Raw genomic sequence first — 22033 nt, 5'->3', positions numbered from 1 at the left:
TTTAATTGGGCATAAGCTCCCCTGGCCACCACCGAAACTTGGGGTTCCAGGCTCAGGGATGAATGCAGAAGAACTCCCAAGCTGCGAACTTGTGTCTTCAGGGGAAGTGTTACTCTGTCCAGCACAGGCTGTAACCCTATACCCTGTTTGACCTTTCAGCTGACCAGGGGTACCTCTATCTTGTCTGGTTTCAGTTTCAATTTGTTCGCTCTTATCCAGATTGACACAGCTGCCAAGCACCAAATCAGGACCTGGACAGCCTCCTTAGAAGTCGGTGGAAAGAAGTGATAGAGTTGGATGTCATCTGCGTACAGATGGCATCGAACTCCAAAACTCTGGATGATTAGCTTTCATGTAGATGTTAAACAACATGGGTGACAATACTGAGCCCTGCGGGACCCACAGGACAAAGGCTGTGTGGCCAAGCATGTGTCCCTCCAGCAGCAACTTCTGAGATCGACTGGAAGGACTGGAGCCACTATAAAACAGTGCCTCCAAGTCCCATTCCTGCTAAGCATCTCAGAAGGATACTTAGTCTACGGTATTGAAGGCTGCTTAGGGGTCCAAGAGAACTAACAGGGACTCACACCCACTGTCAAGTTCCCTGCATAGATCATCCACTAAGGAGACCATGGCTGTTTCAGTTCCATGGCCCGGTCTAAAGCGATGGATCCAGATAATAAAGTTACCTTCGGAATACGTGTATAATGTGTGCTGGGGGGGAAAAAATGAGAACTAAAGATTCAACTGTATGCTGATCTGCTTTGGTGAGCCTGATCAACTTTTTAAAAATATTGTATAGGCTATGTGCAGAAGGTGATTTTGTTAAACATAAATGAATGTTGCGTTTAAACTCGGGTCACATCTCCAAGATAGCCATTTCATATACACATATACAAATATAGATACTCCAAAATCAAAAGAATCCAGTACTGTACCAAGCATTTCAGGAAAGGATACAAATTTTGTATAAACTATCTCAATTCCTTTGTTACCAAGCTCATTTTATCCGCCAGAAAGGCAGATGTTACCAGAACCTACTTAGTTTCAGAAGCATTTGAAAATCCACCTGCCATCAAAACCAGACATCTGGGGAATGACTGGAACGGCACTGTAATGTTCAGAACAAGATTACTGTGCTACAATCTATTTCTGAAATCTCAAGATGGCGTCTTGAAGGGCAATGCTGGCAAGTTTTCAATGGCACAATCCCTGTTAATAGCCTATGCAGGTCCCATAAGACAGGTTGCAGGGGAATGAGAGGACTACAACGATAGGTCTCAATATAAGGACTTAAAAATGGATTTTTGAAGACATCACCTTCCAAAATACTTCCAATGAAAATGTCTATGTTAGCCAAGCTGGTTGGGAGCTGCAATCCCAAAAGGAACCTCTTCAAGCCTTGCATGACTCCTATGCAGGATTAAACATGCTAGATATGATGACGGACCAACAATATCCTGTTTTCCTGTGATCAACCAGATTCTGAAAGCCGACAAACTTAATGAAGTGCACCTTCTGTATTTGGGAAAGATGTTCCAGGGCTTTGTGTGAATATGCAAAAAATAGACCATATTTCATTAAGCATACCCTAGAATTGTACTGGAGTACCTATGCTATGTCCTTCTGTGGACACTTTCTGGTGGAAACATAGCATAGACTCATCTGAAGGACCAAGAAAATGCCTAGCGGGAACATATTTTGTCAGACACAGATAAATGAAACTGTGGATACCAACCCTGTGGTTATTGGGGGTGGGGGACATGCCATATCACTACTTGTCTACCAGCAACCAGTCTCCAGAAATCAACTTCAATGCTCAATGCTCCATTCAGCTATTGTGACCAATGCATCACAGGATCTCCATAGCTATGTCTCAAATGAGGATTCAAAGATTGTGGAAGCCATGTCGATCCTTATGAAATGTGTTTTAGCAGGTTTCCACCCAAAGGATAGCATTTTTCAAGCTAGTGGTTCTATTTGCTCATTCAATCGAAGCTGCATCAAAACCCTTGGCATTACAATAAATAGAGGCCACTATATACTTTTGCTAAGAAAATTCCACTTCTTCTGTTCCAGCCCAAACTATTGTTTATTTATTTACAGTATTTATATTCCGCCCTTCTCATCCCGAAGGGGATTCAGGGAGGATCACAATGTACATATCCATGGCAAACATTCAATGCCATAGACAGATGACACACAGAGACAGAGACACGGAGGCTATTTAACATTCCAGCTTCTGGCTTCATGAGGGTATGCTTGATTCTGGCCACAAGGGGAGCTGCTGCTTCATCATCCACTGTGACACTGAGTCATTGATGGAGTACTTCCTCATCTTCCGCACACTGCTAGATATTTTATGGCATCATAAATTACTTAAATTAGCCTTCCCGCATAAGCAGTACCTAAATTCCTACTTGACAGATGCAACTGTCTTTCGGCTGACCTGGGCTGGCTTTGAATTCATGACCTCTCGGTCAGTAGTGATTTATTGCAACTGGCTACTAACCAGCTGTGCCACAGCCCAGAATATACTACAGTAGAGTCTCACTTATCCAACATAAACGGGCCAGCAGAATGTTGGATAAGCGAATATGTTGGTTAATAAGGAGGCATTAAGGAAAAGCCTATTAAACATCAAATTAGGTTATGATTTTATAAATTAAGCACCAAAATATCATGTTATACAGAAAACTGGACAGAAAAAGTAGTTCAATACGCAGTAATGCTATGTAGTAATTACTGTATTTACGAATTTAGCACCAAAATATCACGATATATTGAAAACATTGACTACAAAAATGTGTTGGATAATCCAGAATGTTGGATAAGCGAGTGTTGGATAAGTGAGACTCTACTGTATGAGTATTTCAGCTATGCTTAAAGAACATGATAATTGAGAGGGATAAGGGGTCAACAGAGAACATGATAATCAAACATCCCTAATGATTCAACCTCATGAACTCCAGCTCCACTTTAGAATGATGAAGATTTACATTATCTTCTTTTTCGAACCCGGTGCACAGGAATGGAAAAAACTGGGTAGACTGTTCCATTTGATTCTTCTTGCAATGATTTTATGCTGATGTAGTCCACGCCCGCTGTGCCCAGCAGATCAGCTTTTGGCTTCTTAGATAGCTGTGAACCCAGCCTGCCATAGTAATCCAAACACAGCATCCCTAAGATGATCAAAAGAGTCCTGGCCATCGTAGCACGTGGAATATACAGGCAAAGGCAGGGAAGGAAGTGCCATGTGCTCCAATTGCCCTTACATTGCAAGTAACTGTCAACCACTACTGACACCACATTTGCACCTATTGTCTTTTTTTTGCAGCGGGGAGGGTGGAGGGAGTGAAAGAATTTTATAGTAGTACATGGAGACATAAAATTATAATAAGCATAGGTCGAAGAAGCGATTGTGACTTTTAAAGCCCTATATTGCTCTTGTCAAGGCTATCAGATGGACTAGATTTCCCAATATGAGCCTCTCAATCTGGCCACTGTCACAGGTATGGCTGGTGGCAACTTAAGAGAAGGCCTTCTTCGTGAAGGCCTCTATATTTTGGAATTCTTTTTTGAGGAAGCTAGAACAGCCCATTCTTTGCTATCCTTCCATCAATAGATTGAAATGTTTATTTACTCAGGTACACTTTTGGAATGGAAGATTCACTTTTTAAATTGTTTTAAATTGTATTGTATAATATTTTTAAGGTGTGTAGGCCATCTAAAGAGAGTCAGCATGGTGTAGTGGTTTAAGTGTTGGAAAATGACAGTGGAGACCAAGGTTTGAATTAATTCCCACTCAGCCATGAAAAACCCTGACCAGTCACACAGTCTTAACCCCAGAAAACTTTGTGATGGGTTTGCTTAGGATCAACATATGTTGGAAACCACTTTAAGGCACATAATAGCAATAACAAAATTAACGATTGTACTAGACTTTTCTTGGGAAAGAGTGGGATATAAATGTTAGCAATGATAATTGATATGTGCACTGTTGCCAATTCTCTTGGAACTAGGAACTTAGAAACAGAGGAGATGCTTGAGTCAGACCATTAGCCTATCTAGCTTAATATTGTTAACATTAAAGAACTTCTCCAGAGTGTTGTCGAAGGCTTTTATGGCCGGGATCACACGGTTGTTGTATGTTTTCCGGGCTGTATGGCCAGGTTCCAGAAGTATTCTCTCCTGACGTTTCACCCACATCTATGGCAGGCATCCTCAACAACCCAACTTCTCCAGATTCAGGCAGGGTTCTTTGCTATCCTTACTTGGAGAAGCATAGAACTGAGTCTGTGGCTTTCTGCCTCCAAAGAATGCCATTGAGTTTCGATCATTCCTGAGAACTAGGAGACCAGAGCATTGGGTATGCGCCTGAAAATGCTAGATGTCATCGTCCTTATGCCTATTTCTTCATATATGCTGTGTTATACTGCATCTATCAAATCTTGCCAGGATTTGTTCAGAGTTGGGCTTGCCTTTGCCTTCCTCTGAGAGAGTATTATTTGCCCAAGATTACTCAATGGGTTTCCTTGGCTAATTAGCAATTCAAACCCTGCTCTCCTGAGTCGTAGCATAATATTCAAACTATTATATGGTGGCTCTCAAATAGAATCTCAAATTTTTGTAAATTTTGCAAAGGGTGCACATCTCCCATTACTCCCATTACTCTGTGAGCTGCATGCAATCCATGGGAGCCTTCTGCACACTTTCTGGAGTGCCGTGATCAAACACACACAAATAATTGAAAATACTGTAGTGTTCCTACCGTGTTTCCCTGAAAATAAGACAGTGTCTTATATTAATTTTTGCTCCCAAAGATGCTCTAGGTCTTATTTTCAGGGTATGTCTTATTTTTCCATGAAGAAGAATTTACATTTATTGTTGAACAAAAAAATGAACATTATATACTGTACAGTAGTTGTCATCATAAACCAGCATAACCAGACAAACTGTGAGTCCTATCAAGAATTTCTTGTTACTACCAATATTTCCATGTACAACACTTTATAGTATGTACATTTACCGATCCTGCATGCTCTGGTGTTCTGTTTGGCAGGCATGCTTCCAAACAAAAACTTTGCTAGGTCTTACTTTCGGGGGAGGCCTTATATTTAGCAATTCAGCAAAACCTCTACTAGGTCTTATTTTCTGGGGATGTCTTATTTTAGGGGAAACAGGGTAGAGACCTAGGGAGATTGTTGAAATGTTGTGTAATGATTAATATTTAAATGCTATTAACTCTGAATTTTGTTTAGTCCATAAAAGGTCCAAAACCATTTTGTGGGGTCTTCAAGGGGTAGAAAATACAATATGCAAGGCTTCCCAACACTTTGTGGTTGCCCACCCTCATGCTAAGGTTGCCCTGGCAAATCCATCTTCTGTAACCAATATTAACTCTCACAGATTCAGCCGCTATGATATCAGAGGCCCACCTAATATTTGTCCTCTTGTGGTTAAGATTTAGCGATCACAAACTACTCCCTTAAATAATCTCCTCTTTATCTTTAGCCACACACAGAGGGAGAGAGGGGAGGTCAATCATTCACTCATCAGTAATTCATTTACGCTACTACCGCATTGTAGAGTTTGTCCTAGAGCTCGCTTTGGGCTTTTTTTTTTTTTTGAAATATAAAGTTCTCTTGTTTTGTTTTGAATGTGTAACTGCTCTACTAAAAGAGAAACATGAGGTTTTTTTTGTACATTCAAGGATCATATACTTGGATTCCTCTCTTATGCACATAACAAATCTTGCCCTTTCCAGTAAGTTCAACAAAAGCAAACTGTCGTGATGGCCTCTCCTCACTTGCCGTTTCTTCTTAATAACTTCTGAGATAATGACTATATTGTGATGCTGCTTGGCCAAAGATGTTCAGGTTTTCATCTGTGAAATGTTGGAGGGGATACAATCCATTAGCCATCAGAAATAGCAGCAAAAGTGGAGGATTGTATTATGATGATGGTAAATGGAAGCTTTTACGTGTGCCTGCGATCCAGAGTTACCCACAGAACAATAACATGCAACTCAGGTTTGCAGAAGAAAATACGGGAACTTTACTGATTCCAAGAGATCAAAAAACAGTAGTATTTACAATGGTCCTTCTGATCACTTACAGAAGTCCACAGCTATAAAGAGTCCTTTCTCAGTCCAGATAGTGACACCTCTTTGCTTTCTGATGGTTCAATGTGCTCAGACTTTGTTTAATTCAAAAATGATTTAAAATATTGTATAAAATTATCTTCAGGCTATGTGTATAAGTATACATGAAATATAAACATTTAGACTTAGGTCCCATCTCCAAGATACAGTAGAGTCTCACTTATCCAACACTCGCTTATCCAACGTTCTGGATTATCCAACGCATTTTTGTAGTCAATGTTTTCAAATTCGTAAATACAGTAATTACTACATAGCATTATTTCGTATTGAACTACTTTTTCTGTCAAATTTGTTGTATAACATGATGTTTTGGTGCTTAATTTGTAAAATCATAACCTAATTTGATGTATAATAGACTTTTCCTTAATCCCTCCTTATTATCCAACATATTTGCTTATCCAACGTTCTGCTGGCACGTTTATGTTGGATAAGTGAGATTCTACTGTATCTCATTATGTACGTATATGTAAATGCAGGCGTTAAAAATAAAATAAAAATCCAAACTCTTCTTATCCCAAGCATTTCAGATAATCGGTAATTAATTTGATACCTTAAGCTCCTAACTGTGATCATAAGAAATTTATCTCCCTTCCAAAAGGGAAATTTTAAATATAAGAAAGGTTTTCCGGTTCAGGAATGAGACTGCCAACAATTCCAAGCCAAACTCTAATTCAAAACCATAACACCTCTGCATCCATTCAATCTTGGCCTGTTTGGCAAGGTTTGCAAACTTTTTCGTTTCATATGCAAACTCAGTCTGTGTAATAACGATTTCCCCAAATGGCAGAGAACTTATAAGGGCAAGGACAAGCATCTCTAGATAGGCTGGAACTTGCACTTTTCATTTTTACCAACTAGAGATATACATGGTTATATACTTTGTTTACATAAGTTACAACAGACTGTGATTCAGTGTGGCCACATCCATCTGGCGCTTAGATAATTTCATTCAAATGTCAAAGGTGATTCCTATGCACCCCAGTTTCTTTTAAACACCCTTTCTTTACCTCCAAATCTTCATTCCTAACATTTCCATCCCTTCCCCCAGCCTATTTATGCAACAATGCAGCCAGAAGTAGATATAGATAACAAAACCCCTTGGTACAAACCTTTATTCGTGACTTCCCATGCCACTTCAAACAGTAATAGATCCTCCACTGGGAGGTCTTCATCTTCCCATTGAGGTAGCCCATTGAGAGAGGTGACCGAAAGGGATCGCACCAAAGGCATTGCTGATCCTAGTGTTTCCACCGGACAGAACAGTCTTTTGTAACTCTTTTTCAGCAATCCCCTTTCGAAAAGTTAACTTTTGCCCTCCTGGTTGATCTTGTGGTTGGCGCAAGAGAGAAAGCTTGAAAAAGTCAAGGATTGTTGGGAAAAAAGCCAAATGTGTCCAGAATACTTGATGGATAATGGATTTAAAAGAAAAACCCTGCTTGATCACCAGTCTTTGAACTGGCTCAGCAAAAGCCCCACAGTCTTGCTTGGAGAGGTGACCGCTGTCACTGCTGGCTTAGGGTTTCAGTGGGAATCCCAATTGGCTTGTAAGGTGAGGGCAAACACAGGCCGCGAGGGATCAGCCGAAAATCACTGACAGCCTCACAGTCTTGAAAACCCCTCGGCTCAGGGATCAGGGAGACTGCTCTGAATTGCCTTAAGCCAAGCCTCGCAGGCAGGAGAAGGAGGATCAGGGCTTAATACCACTCTGCTTAAGCCCTGCCCCTTCTCCCTTTCCCACCAGACACATGGAGAGATCGCAGTTCAAGCTGGTTTCAGAAAGCTGTGTTTGCATTCTGCCACCTTAGGAAGAGAAAACAAGATTTTACAAGAATAACCGCAAAAGTAAGCCTAAATTCTCGTACACTATGGGCAGGAGTATCATGGGGCCTGGGAAATGCAGGTAACCTGAGAGGCAGCAAAACATGAAGTCTCGTCCATTCTGTCCCACTACTCTTTTTTTGTCATATATAAACTTCCACCGTTGCACTTGGTCCCACCCTGCCATGTACCACAAACCTTTTTTTTAGAAGGATGTATTTTGATTATCTCCACCTATACCCAGCTACTGCACATCTGCTGGTCCATCCAGTAGATGGTACAAGATACTGTTATGTATTTTACTGTGTATGGCTGGGCTTGGTACCCATGTGAGCCTCCCCGAGTCCTTTCAGAGAGATGGGGCGGGAAATAAAAGTAAAGTTATTGCTGCTATTATTATTATTGTTGTTGTTGTTGTTGTTGTTATTATTATTATTATTATTATTATTATTATTATTATTATTATTATTATTATTTTATGACACAGCAAACAAGATAGATATGCTGGATTTCATATCACAAACTCACAAGTCGAACACTTCCCAAGTGTCTAGGACTGTGTGATGTATTTTCGGATGATGCGCGCAGATCCCAGGAGGGTGGCCTTTTGCAGCTGGCAGATCGTAATTTTGTCAACGTCTATTGTTTCCAAATGCCGGCTGAGATCTTTTGGCACGGCACCCAATGTGCCCATCACCACCGGGACCACCTGCACTGGTTTCTGCCAGAGTCTTTGAAGTTCAATCTTGAGGTCCTGATAGCGGCTGAGTTTCTCCTGTTGTTTTTCGTCAATGCGACTGTCACCTGGGATGGCGACATCAATGATCCGAACCTTTTTCTTCTTCACAACTGTGATGTCTGGTGTGTTGTGTTCCAGAACTTTGTCAGTCTGGATTCGGAAGTCCCACAGTATCTTTGCGTGCTCATTTTCCAATACTTTTGCAGGTTTGTGATCCCACCAGTTCTTTGCTGCTGGCAGGTGGTATTTGAGGCATAAGTTCCAATGAATCATTTGGGCCACATAGTTGTGCCTCTGTTTGTAGACTGTCTGTGCAATTTTCTTACAGCAGCTGAGGATATGATCAATGGTTTCGTCGGTTTCCTTGCACAGTCTGCATTTTGGGTCATCAGCTGATTATTATTATTATTATTATTATTATTATTATTATTATTATTGACACAAAGACATTGTATGACACAGCAAACAAGATAGATATGCTGGATTTCATATCACAAAATCACAAGTCGAACACTTCCCAAGTGTTTAGGACTATATTATTATTATTATTATTATTATTATTATTATTATTATTATTAAATGCAGAATGGTGTATCTGCCAACATTTCATAGATGAAAACTGGGAGACATGTGGCCAAGCAATGCCAGAATATGATCAAGCAAAAGTGAGTGATGAGGAAGAACAAGAGAGGAGAGGATTCACCTGAGCTTACAAGGAAGATAAAGATTTGTCCCAATTCTCTCTTCTTTCTTTGATGAATTAATTGAGTGCAAACTATTTTTGCACATCAAACTCATTTTGCAACAACTGAACTATGCTGAGGACAAAAGGGAAAGTAAGCAGAGGAGAAAGAAACTAAGATATTTTAAAGCTGTGGTTCCCAACCTTTTTTTCACCAGGGACCACTCTCCAACATTAGTACCAAAAGGGTTACAAATCAGTTTTTGGTCAACTTTAGATTGGGTTTGGTTATGTGGGGTGCTGATTCAGAAAATTGCATTGGATAGACCACAACAGCTCTAGTTTCTGATACAGAACATATCCCATCCAGTAGTCGCCATTTGCTCGCCCACAGAAAACCATATTTAATAATCTAGAGCTGATGTGATCTATCCAAGGCAATTTTCTGAATCAGCACTAAAAACAAAGGCCTAAAAACAAAGACACCAAGGCAACCCCACTTCCAGGTATCACATGGAAAGGCTCCGCTCAGGGGGAGGAAGGAGGAGGAAGAGCAGCAGTCAGGAGGCTTGTTGTCACGCCTTTCATGGGTAGTCAGCTTCTCTCCTCCCGACATCCCTGTTGCCTTGGCACTATAAGAGGGTTTTGCAAGGCTAGTTGCTCTTGTTGCAATGGTGTAGTAATGGTGAGGCTGCATACCATATTTTAGTTCTTGCAGACCACTGGTGGTCCATGGACCACAGGTTGGGAACCACTGTTTTAACACAACTGAAAATGTGACATGACAGAGGAATAATCAGGACACCACACTGACTCCTAGAATCCCTATGAAATTTGACGTTTTTACCCATCTCTACATGGGGAATTTAAAATGAAGTCAATTGCCAATTGACATCGGAATTGTTGAGAAAAATCACACTTAAAAAACAGCAAAATTGTTGAAACCCACAGTATGAACTTGCATTGTGTGATGGGCTCTGTTGGTAGATGTTTCTTAAATGTGTAGAAATGTTGATTTTTTTTTGCATGTGATGAAGTCCTAGTATGAGTCTCCTAGCTGCTTTGAGTCTCTTTTGGGAGAGAAAAAGCAGGATAAAGCCGCCCTGAGTAGAAATATCGGAAATAAATAAATAGGAATACTACTGCTATCACCCCTAATAAAATGATGAAGATAATGATGCTAACAACAACAACAACAACAACAACAAAATTAAACCAACACATGTGCCAATGGAAAAGCCTCCCCTCTTAAATTGAGTCTGTCTGGAGGCTGAAATGTAGAGGGTTCCCTCTAGTGGGCTGTGGATCTAAAATGTCTTTGCATAAAACAGTGCTTTCCAACCTTTTTTTTGACCAGGGACCACTTGATCAGAGACCACTTTGACCCGGGACCACTCTCCAACATTAGTACCAAAAGGGTTACAGATCAGTTTTTGGTCAACTTTAGATTTGGTTTGGTTATTTGGGGGTGCTGATTCAGAAAACTGCATTGGATAGATCACATCAGCTCTAGCTTCTGATACAGAAGATATACCATCCATCAGCTGCCATCTGTTCACCCACAGCAAACCATATTTAATAATCTAGAGCTGATGTGATCTATCCCATGCAATTTTCTGAATCAACACCCCCAGATAATCCCAGAAACAAGCCTAAAAATGAAGACACCAAGGCGCCCCTGCTTCCAGGTGCCACGTGGAACGGCTCTGCTCAGAGGGATGGAGGAGGAGGAGAAGCAGCAGGTCAGGAGACTTGTCGCATTCTCGTGGGTAGTCAGCCTCTCCCCTCCTGACATCCCCGATGCCTCGCCACTATAAGAGGGTTTTGCGAGACCAGTTGTTCGCGTTGCAACTATATAGTGATGGTTTGGCCGCAGACCATATTTTAGTTCTTGGAGACCACTGGCGGTCCACAGACCACAGCTTGGAAACTACTGGCACAAAATATTTAAGAGAAGGTTTATAGCACATTTTACTAGAGATGCCAACAATTCTCTCATATGGGAAGATACAGATTTTATTGAAGACTTTTTCATAATGCTGTCCATTTAACAAGTGCCACATTTGTATTGAAATCAGCATCTTATTCTTCCTTGCAGCTATCAAAGTTTGAATAATCCAAAAAAGATTTTTATTGGGTGAATCATCACTTCTTTAGACATAAACTGTCCAGGTTAGGGTTACAATGGTAGTGGTTGGTGGTGTGCCTTCAAGATATTTCTGACTTATGGCGAGCCTACAGTGACTCTAAAATAAGTGTGGGATGGGGAAGTGTGGTTGTTCAAAAGGTGTGAAAATGCATCTTACCCAAGGTCAATTTTCCTGGCCAAGAGGGGGTTCGGAACTTGGTCTCTAGAGTTCTAGTCTAATATCCAACCACTTTATTATGCAGACTGTCATATATCCTTTTCCAGCACATGTCATCCAGTGGCATCACTAGAGTTGGTGCAGTAACTCATGGTGACACCCCTTTGGTCCTCATCCCACATCAGACTGTATCACAATATTGTAACTAAAATACTAGAATGTTCAAAATACATACCACTTTTGGGGGTGGATCGATAAATGGACAGACTCTTCAAAATAATCCAGTTTCAGTTTATTTGGGTTTCATGCCACAGCTTAGACCAACCAGCGATGATGTTGGAGGGAAACTCTGGCCAACCAGGAAGCAGGTCCTAGCTGGACAATTTCTAAGTCAATCAGGAGCTAGTGCGGGTTTCTTGAAGAACTGTCAAATGAAAGAAAAATGCCCTGTATTTGCAATTGTGTTATGTCAGTGCTTTGAAGTGCTTTTTCAACTGGCATCCTTTTTGTCAATTGAGAATAAACCTCGGATTTTGCCTTTGACCCATCTGTGTCTCATTTGGCCTTCTGGGAAGCTAAAAATGCTGGGCCCCTGAACCTTCTGTGTTAGCAGAGCTCAAATCACTCTCAACAGGGACAACTAATCTCAGGATATTTGGCTCCTCTTACAACTGCCTGGTAGGGAGCCCCCAGTGGCGCAGTGGGTTAAACTACTGAGCTGTTGAACTTGCTGACCAAAAGGTTGGCGGTTCGAATCCAGGGAGCAAGGTGAGTACCCGCTGTTAGCCCAGCTTCTGCCAAACCTAGCAGTTTGAAAACATACACATGTGAGTAGATCAATAGATACCACTCTGGCGGGAAGGTAACTGCGCTCTATGCAGTCATGCCAGCCACATGACCTTGGAGGTGTCTATGGACAACGCCAGCTCTTCAGCTTAGAAATGGAAATGAGCACAAACCCCCAGAGTCGGAAGCGACTCTGGAGAAACCTTTACTTTTAGCTACAACTGCCTGGAGATTGAGTCCCTTACTGGGGGAAATGTGGAATATAAATAAATTAAATCAATATTTGAGATGAGAATTGTGATAGTGTTTGGTGTTTTAAAGTGCTCAATCAGCAAATGTGTCCTCTTTTTCCATGGTAATCTCAGACTAGATGCCCTTCGTGTGTCATGTGTGAGCAGAGCTGATCCTACTATTAGGATATTGAAAGATGGTAGAAGCAGCACTTCCCAAAACTGTTCCTTCCAAGGTGCCCAACTGTTTCTCTTTGTAACTTATTGCTGATATGTATCTTCAAGTTGTTTCCTGTAGCAACCCAAAGATGAATTTGTCCAAGATTTGTTCAGAAAGTGGTTTCCTTTGCCTTCCTCTGAGGCTGAATGAGTGTGGCCCATTCGATGTCACCCCCTAGGTTTTATGTTAGAGAATAGTAGCCCTATTACACCATTCCAGTTCCATGGCTGTTTATGAAAAGTTAAAATAAATGAACTATCAGTTTAACACTGCAGTGGTGAGCAAAAGATAACACTGACCAATATATATTTTGGTGCCTCAAATGTTAGACTTGTTTCTGGGTATATTTGATCTGCTGGTTCTAAAAACGGCATCAGTTTCCCCTCTATCAGCTCGAGTTTTGAGATACAGAACATATGCCATTTACCACTAGCCATCTGCTACGTAGTCCATAGAAAACCATAACAATCATATCTAAGAAACTAGAGATGAAGCGGTCTATCCAATACTATTTTTTTAAATCAGTGCTCCAAATAACTCCAGGAACAGATCTAAAAACCAAGACACCAAGATTATTTTTTGTATTGTTGGTCTGTGTAAAAGGAAGATACTCCAGATGTTTTCATTGCTTACAGCTACCAGTAGAGGTCACCACAGACCAGTTTAAAATATTCCCTTGTTAAATTTCAACTTTAAATCCCCAAAGGGAGATTGCAAACTAGAGGAATCAGGTATAATGATGTCAGGTTACTGAATCTTTAACTAGAACAGTGGTTCACAACCTTTGGGCTTCCAGGTGTTTTGGACTTCAACTCCCAGAAATCCCAGCCAGCTTACCAGCTGTTAGGAACTGTGGGAGCTGAAGTCCAAAACACCTGGAGGCCCAAAGGTTGAAAACCTCTGAACTGATGATAAAGGAATATGGGCAGCTCTACTGCTAGTCCTACTATGTGTAAAATGGATATTTTCATGCAGAAATGTGAACCTGATCTATTTGTGTTTCATCCCTAGTAGTGAATAGTTCTCTATCACAATCTCGGTTGTTGCTGTTCACACTGGAAGATAAATGCATCTATGTTTATTCACAAACCATTTGCTGACTGTCATAAGCTGGGAAAGTCTATGTAAGTGGTCCTTATAAACCTCCCCAGTATCCAAGAGATGTTGTTCACTTAGGATAGTAAATAAATCTTGGATAGGCTAACTTTGAAGTGCGGCGGCTTATTAAAAACAGTTACCATAATTAAGTTCACATGAAAATTCAAAATATTGTATTGCTGCACATTTACAAATATGTGCATGTGGTTTTTAGTCCTGAACAAAACTAGCCAAGTCTCCATCAACTCAATGGGTTCAATCCACACTAATACAGTAGAGTCTCACTTATCCAACACTCGCTTATCCAACATTCTGGATTATCCAACGCATTTTTGTAGTCAATGTTTTCAATATATCGTGATATTTTGGTGATAAATTCATAAATACAGTAATTACTACATAGCATTACTGTGTATTGAACTACTTTTTCTGTCAAATTTGTTGTCTAACATGATATTTTGGTGCTTAATTTGTAAAATCATAACCTAATTTGATGTTTAATAGGCTTTTCCTTAACGCCTCCTTATTATCCAACATATTCGCTTATCCAATGTTCTGCTGGCCCGTTTATGTTGGATAAGTGAAACTCTACTGTATGTTGATTTGATAGGTTTACTCTGTCTGAAACTAAAAATTTAGGTCTTTGTATGGATGGATTTTATTGACACATAAGCACCCATTGTTGTTGTGCCTTCAAGTCATTTCTGACTTACTGCAATCCTAAGGTGAATGAATCATGTTCAGTAGATCTTTGCCTTTGCCTTCCTCTGAGACTGAGAGAGTAGGACCTGCCCAAGGTCTTCCAATTGGTTTCCACAGTCAAGAGCTTCTTTGGACCCTGGTCTTCAGAGTTACAGTCCAACACTCAAACTGTTATATAACACTCTAGCTTTATACCCATCAATATTTCACTGGGCAGGATGGCAAATGTTACTAATGAGGAAGATCATATAAGTTAGGAGAAACTACTGCAGTTTGCTTTTGTTTGAGTCTACAGGGAAGGGAGCCACAGTCCAGTCTGAGAGTCAGAGTCACAAAATGGATTCTTGTGACTCAATTTTTGTGATAGCAAGACACACTTTGTCTCCTCTCCTTCTGACCCCCCGCTCACAAAAACAGCTAACCACAAGGCCCAACCACAAGGCCCGGATATCTGAAAAACAGCCCCAGAATAGCTCTAGATGACCCAGTGACCTAAGCCATGTCCCATTCTGCAAGATGTACGAGACATACAGACTTCCCGTTTTGAATTTCAGTAACCGAATGTTGATATCAGCCTTTCCTGAAGGCATGTGGTCTTAAAATGATCAACTCAAAATGATGGAGCCCCCAGTGGAGCAGTGCCTGGTGCCGGCAGGACTGATGACTTGAAGATTGGGTTGCTGACCTGAAGATTACCAGTTCGAATCCAACCTGGGGAGAGTTTGGATGAGCTTACTCTGTTAGCTCCAGCTTCCCATGCGGGGACATGAGAGGAGCCTTCCACAAGGATGGTAAAACATCAAAAACATCTGGGCATCCCCTGGGCAACATCCTTGCAGATGGCCAATTCTCTCACACCAGAAGCAACTTGCAATTCCTCAAGTCGCTCCTGACATGAAAAAAAGCTCAAAACAGGTCCCCACTCTAACTTAGCTCATAATTAGAATGTGAACAATTATCCTGAACAATTAGGCTGGGAAAATCTACGCTATCTTTTCCTTCCAGAAGGCACCCATGAATTCATGCTTTTCTGTATTTTTAATAAACAGCTGGGGATGACTCTTTGCCTATTTGAGTAAAAGCTGCAAGAGGAAGAAGGTGACAACTTTTTCTGCCTTCTCTAACCTTCTAAGTTAAATAAATGCAAACTAAATTGGCATTTTGAAGGTAGTTTGCAGAAATTGAGGCAAGCTGAGGACAAAGGACAAAGGGGCCGGGCTGTGGCGCAGGCTGGTAAGCAGCTGCTGCAATAAATCACTCTGACCATGAGGTCATGAGTTCGAGGCCAGCCCGTGGCGGGGTGAGCACTCGTCAATTAAAAATAAAAAAAAATAGCCCCTGCTCGTTGCTGACCTAGCAACCCGAAAGATAGTTGCATCTATCAAGTAGGAAATAAGGTACCACTTATAAAAGTGGGGAGGCAAGTTTAACTAATTTACAACGTTGGAATGAGGAAGTGCCGTCAGAGTGGATGATGAAGCAGCTGCTCCCCCCTGTGGCCAGAATCTAACATCCCCTCAGGAGAAGGTTAACTTGCGTCTGCGTCTGTCTGTCTGTCTCTGTCTCGGTTCGATGTGTTTATGGGCATTGAATGTTTGCCCTATATGTATATAATGTGATCCGCCCTGAGTCCCCTTCGGGGTGAGAAGGGCGGAATATAAATACTGTAAATAAATAAATAAATAAATAAATAAATAAATAAATAAATAAATAAAGTAGGGAATTGGGAGAAGGAGAGAGAAAGTAGGACATTTTAGAAGTAGCTGGTAAAGTGGGATGACAGAGAATTGGGACTATACCTGTCAAATCAAGATAGTTGGAAGGCATGCAGCATCTCAAGGTTTCCTGTGAGTTTTTCTCAAGAGAAACATTTCGCCCAAAGCAACAGACTAGTGCTAACACTTTCCCTCCTTCCTAGTTTTAAAATTGCAGTTCTGCTCAGATAGAACAGAAAAGCCTGAGAAGAAAATGATTCTGTTACTCCTACTGTATGAAATTTCTTTTGTTGCTTCAACCCAATGAGCCCAGAGAAAAAGCTCATCAAACTTTTCATCTGATTCACATCCAAATGGGTGAACAACACAACTGCATTGTGGCCCTTGTTCAGCAGGCGGCACTGTTGGTTGTACTGTCATTCTGATTGGCGCAGGAGTGTTTTGCGGGAATGAAAGAAAATGATGCTTTATACTTGTTATTAAATCCTGGTTAGCGTGTGCAACTTGCAATTTTATGAAGCCTACAAAAAGGATGAGCGGAACAGGGTCTTCTTCACAGCAGGGAGCCGCCGATGCTTTGTGTTGCCTGGAACAGAAGCAAAGAGACACACAGGCAAAGCAATAACCCATCTAAAGTAGGAGAATAAATTCACAAAGGTAAGTTCTTTGCATCTGGGTTGCTGGGAATCTGTCAAACTCATTGAAAAGTTCTGGAGGCTGAATCAACCCTTGAATTTTATCACAATCTGGGTTTACCCGGCAACTTTTATGGAATAGTTCTAGAGGCAGGATGGAAATCTTGGAGAAGGAGGTGATCTGCAGATTACAAACTGTAAATATATAGTCTGAGTTACGAAAAGCTTGGACCATGGAGGGTTGGTGCGAACACATCTTATTCATGAACTTTACTGTTATTTGCCCTCTTTCTCCCTATGGGATTTTGGGTACAATCTCTTCTATCATCTCTTCATTTTTTCCTGAGCAGAATTCTAGGATGTTGCCATTCTTCAGCAAATTATTTACGTTTTCCTGTCTTTGTTTGTCCTAACTGTATTGTGATTGCATTTTATAATATATTGCTTTTAAAATGGTTCAGATAATCAATCTTTGCCTTTCTTCTTGGACTAGAGTTGTAAACAAATCAGTAGTAGTCTCTCCTTGTAAAAAACAGATGCTAATTTTGTTCACAGATATTTCTAGCGTGTGTACGTGTGTTCGTGTGTATTAGATCAAGAAAAGTATGGTAGAGCAACAAAATTTATTTGGTCAAAGTTGAATATCAAATACAGGTTGGATATCCCTTATCTGAAATTATTAGAACCACAAGTGTTTTGGATTTGAGTTTTTTTTTAAATTTTGGAATACAGTAGAGTCTCACTTATCCAACATAAACGGGCCAGCAGAATGTTGGATAAGCGAATATGTTGGATAATAAGGAGGCATTAAGGAAAAAGCTTATTAAACCTCAAATTAGGTTATGATTTTACAAATGAAGCACCAAAACATCATGTTACACAACAAATTTGGCAGAAAAAGTAGTTCAATATGCAGTAATGCTATGTAGTAATTACTGTATTTATGAATTTAGCACCAAAATATCATGATATATTGAAAACATTGACTACAAAAATGCGTTGGATAATCCAGAACGTTGGATAAGTGAGTGTTGGATAAGTGAGACTCTACTGTACCTATATTTTAATATTTTTTCATAATGAGATATCTTGCAGATGGAACCCAAGAAGAAACATGAAATCCATTTATGTTTCATCTACACCTAAAACACATAGCCCAAATATACTTTTGTACAAAATATTTCAATGATTTTGTGCACAAGGCAACGTGCACTGAAACATAAAAGGAAAGTGTCACTATCTCAGCCACCAGTATGTACACTTTTGGCTTTGGGAGTATTTGGGATACTCAATCTGTACTAAGCACAAACTGAAGCAGGAGGCAAAAAGGACAAACAAGACACCACGTATGAGTGCGTTCAGAATTCATTATCTGCCTATTCAAAGCTTTCTTCTAAACTCAAGCTGTTAACATGGTTCAAAGTAACGTTTTGGAGGATACGCTACATTACTGATCACTTTTCTGTCTTTTTCCCCTTGCCCTCTGCTGTGTGATTTAGGACATGTTTAGGCTTTTACTCTTGTCTTTCTTTGTGGTGATCCTTTCTCCAAATGGGACATTTGGAAAACCTGTTTATGGGGACTTCAGATCCATTCTACAGGTCGCTTTTTCAGGTATGTTCTGCATTCCGTTCATCCATCTTTCTACCTGCCAGCCGTTACTGCCTTTCCTGAGTAGCTCATGGCATGAGTTGTGCTAGGAACTGAGTTTTCCTAACAGTACAGTAGAGTCTCGCTTATCCAACCTTCACTTATCCAACATTCTGGATTATCCAATCCACCTGCCTCGCACCTGGATCCACAGCTGTTTCTCTAGGCAGCAAGGACTGAACTTTTTATGGTTTTAACTTCTGACAATGTTGTTACCGTAAGTTCATTTTATGCAATTATATACTTGCAGTCAATTTGTTAGTAGCCAATGTTTTTGTAGTCAATGTTTTCCATACATTGTGATATTTTAGCGCTAAATTCGTAAATACAGTAATTACTACATAACATTACCATGTATTGAACTGCTTTTCTGTTGATTTGTTATCAACATGATGTTTTACGGAGATTAATTTGTAAAATCATAATGTAATTTGATGTTTAATAGACTTTCCTTAATCCCTCCTTATTATCCATCATTTTTGCTTATCCAATATTCTGCCAGCCCATTTATGTTGGATAAGTGAGATTCTACTTTATTTTAAACAAAACAACTCTGTATCATATTTTAAAACAGTATTTGCTACCTTGAATCTCTGCTGGAAGAAAGGTGAGATATAAATTAAATAAATGTGTCCTTGGGTCTGCATGGAATCTGTAAAGGCTGTTTTTTTTATCCCTTGGCAATTCACATTTCCTTGGATAATACTTTTTCAAATCAAAAGAATTAAAAAACAAGATTGCTTCTTCCAGACACCATAGTTGCTACTATTCTATGTTTCACTTTGTCCATAGGTTGCAGACCCCCCTGCATTAACATCACAATATCAATTTTTCAGATCTTTAAACCATTACACCAGCTCCTACTTGTTGCCTCTAAGACCCTTTGCAGATTGGAAACTGTCCAGTAGGTAAAAAAATGGGTCCTATACTTAACTTAAATGAATTTAAAGTGTTTTTTTTGGTTAAGCAATGCAAGCTAATGGTCTAGCTTGTATTGCAGCAAGAAGATAATCATGATGCTTTCTATCTTTTATCTCATATTTGAATATAGCAAACTGCAATATAGTCAACCCTCCAAATTTTCTGGGTTTGGGGCACAGGATCCTGGTGAAAGTGGGGGGAAACAAATAAAGAAATTGCATTTTATCATCAGGGAGGGAGATGGGGGTTGGTGGTGGGGGAAGAGATGGGATCTACATTAATTGCTGCAATAACATGTTTCATGCATATATCTATGACGTTTTTATAATTTTAATGGTTTAATCTACAGTTATATGTTTTTGATTTAGATATGTGAAATATTTTTATACATATGTGAGGCATTGAATTTTGGCATTTATTATGTTGTAAACTGTTTTGAGTCCGCCCAGGGGTGAGAAAAGCGGTATAGAAATGCAGTTGTTAATAATAATAATAATCATCATCATCATCATCACCATTGTGATTATTATTGTGTTTATTTATACCTCGCTTTTTATTCAAATCCATAAATAATCAAACATTTTAAATTAAATCCACGAATAATCAAATCTGCAAAGGTCAAAACTGCAAATGTAGGGGGAAGGCTGTACATTCATATACTGGCTGGATCTATACAGCCATATAGTATAGTTTGAATATGCATTATGTTATAGTCAGTGTAGACCAGAGGTTCTCAGCCTGGGGTCCCCAGATGTTTTTGGCCTGCAACTCCCAGAAATCCCAGCCAGTTTACCAGCTGTTAGGATTTCTGGAAGTTGAAGGCCAAGAACATCTGGGGCCCACAGGTTGAGAACCACTGGTGTAGACCAATATAATGCAATTCAATGCAGTTGAACTGCATTATATGGGTCTACACTAGTCATTGGGAGCCTTGGTGGTGAAGTGTGTTAAAGCACTGAGCTGCTGAACTTGCAGACCGAAAGGTCGCAGGTTCAAATCCTGGGAGTGGAATGAGCGCCCGCTGTTAGCCCCAGCTCCTGCCAACCTAGCAGATCGAAAACATGCCAATGTGAGTAGATCAATAGGTACCTCTCCAGCAGGAAGGTAACGGCGCTCCATGCAGTCATGCTGGCCACATGACCTTGGAGGTGTCTACGGACAACGTCGGCTCTTTGGCTTAGAAATGGAGATGAGCACCAACTCCCAGAGCCAGACATGACTGGACTTAACGTCAGGGGAAACCTTTACCTTTTTTACACTAGTCATAGGCAAACTTGGGCCCTCCAGGTGTTTTGAACTTCATAGTCATAATTCCTAACAGTTGGTAGACTGTTAGAAATTGTGGGAGTTGAAGTCCAAAACACCTGGAGGGCCCAAGTTTGCCCATGCCTGGCCTACATTGACCATATAATGTAAATTCAAACCCCATTTATATGGCAGTGTAGATCCAGCCCATATGGAGGTAGTCTTCAGGCATGTTGTCCCCTCCTTATAGTATACAGGTCTTATTGGGATGATGCCATGTGGTATGTCCATGGATTTCCTGCAGTATCCTGCAGTTCCGTGATTGCAAACTTTCTCCTAGATGCTGCAGACCCAGTCAATGACTTGCAAGCCAAGAGGAATTCTTACCTCAACACTCGTGAGTCGGAGGTTCTGGACTCAGAAGATCCCTCCAGCCTTTGCTACTTCATCCAAGAGAGTGAGACGGAGAGCCAGATCTCATGCCGGCTCCGGTTCACCAGGAGCAAATTCAATTTCAACCCTTTCGGACTGCGTTTCGGGAAGCGTCAAGGGGACACCTTGGCAGATGACGGGAAACTGGGGTCCCAGGGCAGCAGGAAAATACTGCAGGCTCTGCTGAAGCCCAGACTGGACCAGACCCACAGTCAGTGTGGGGAAAACTGGGGAGATACTTGCTAAACTGGGGCAAAACTCATTTTAAAAGCATGTGTGTTGCATTTGTAGCTTAATTGTGAGTTGACAACCTGTTCCATTTTCTTCCCCATTCTGTTTTGGTCGACTCTCAAGTTCTTTCCATTCTAAATATATATGTTTAAATGAAATGGTAAGGTAAAAGCTTAAACACAAATTGAAAATGAAATAATTCACAATTTGCACTGGCTAGATTTAGTAGATACAGTCAGTTTTCCACATTTGCTAGGGTTACAGGTACAGAGCCTTGCAAAAGTGGCAAAACCTAAAAGAAAAGGGAAAAAAACTATCATTTTTAACTGAGAAAAATAAATCTTTAGAAATTTCTAAGTCTTCCAGCAGGATTCTATGATCAACTTCTGATTGAAGGACCTAGAGATTCCTGACTTTCTACACCATATGAAAGACTACAAAATATATTTTATTCCTATGT

The 22033-nt window shown here is 40.4% G+C and overlaps 1 protein-coding gene across 1 annotated transcript in view; it reads right to left on the bottom strand.

The window, feature by feature from the left end:
• Positions 1–7830, bottom strand: part of gys2 (glycogen synthase 2) — a 42972-nt gene extending 35142 nt beyond the window's left edge. Inside the window, exon 1 of the mRNA XM_003220762.4 lies at positions 7273–7830. Within this exon, the coding sequence (XP_003220810.1) occupies positions 7273–7393 (121 nt within the window). The 5' untranslated portion in view covers positions 7394–7830. The remainder of the gene's footprint in view (positions 1–7272) is intronic.
• Between the last annotated feature and the right edge of the window lie 14203 nt (positions 7831–22033).

The sequence above is a fragment of the Anolis carolinensis genome, chromosome 5 (assembly GCF_035594765.1).
Source record: "Anolis carolinensis isolate JA03-04 chromosome 5, rAnoCar3.1.pri, whole genome shotgun sequence".
NCBI classification, from domain to species: Eukaryota; Metazoa; Chordata; class Lepidosauria; order Squamata; family Dactyloidae; genus Anolis; species Anolis carolinensis.
Note: the sequence above shows the minus strand (reverse complement) of the source record. Positions and strands in the feature narration are given on the sequence as shown.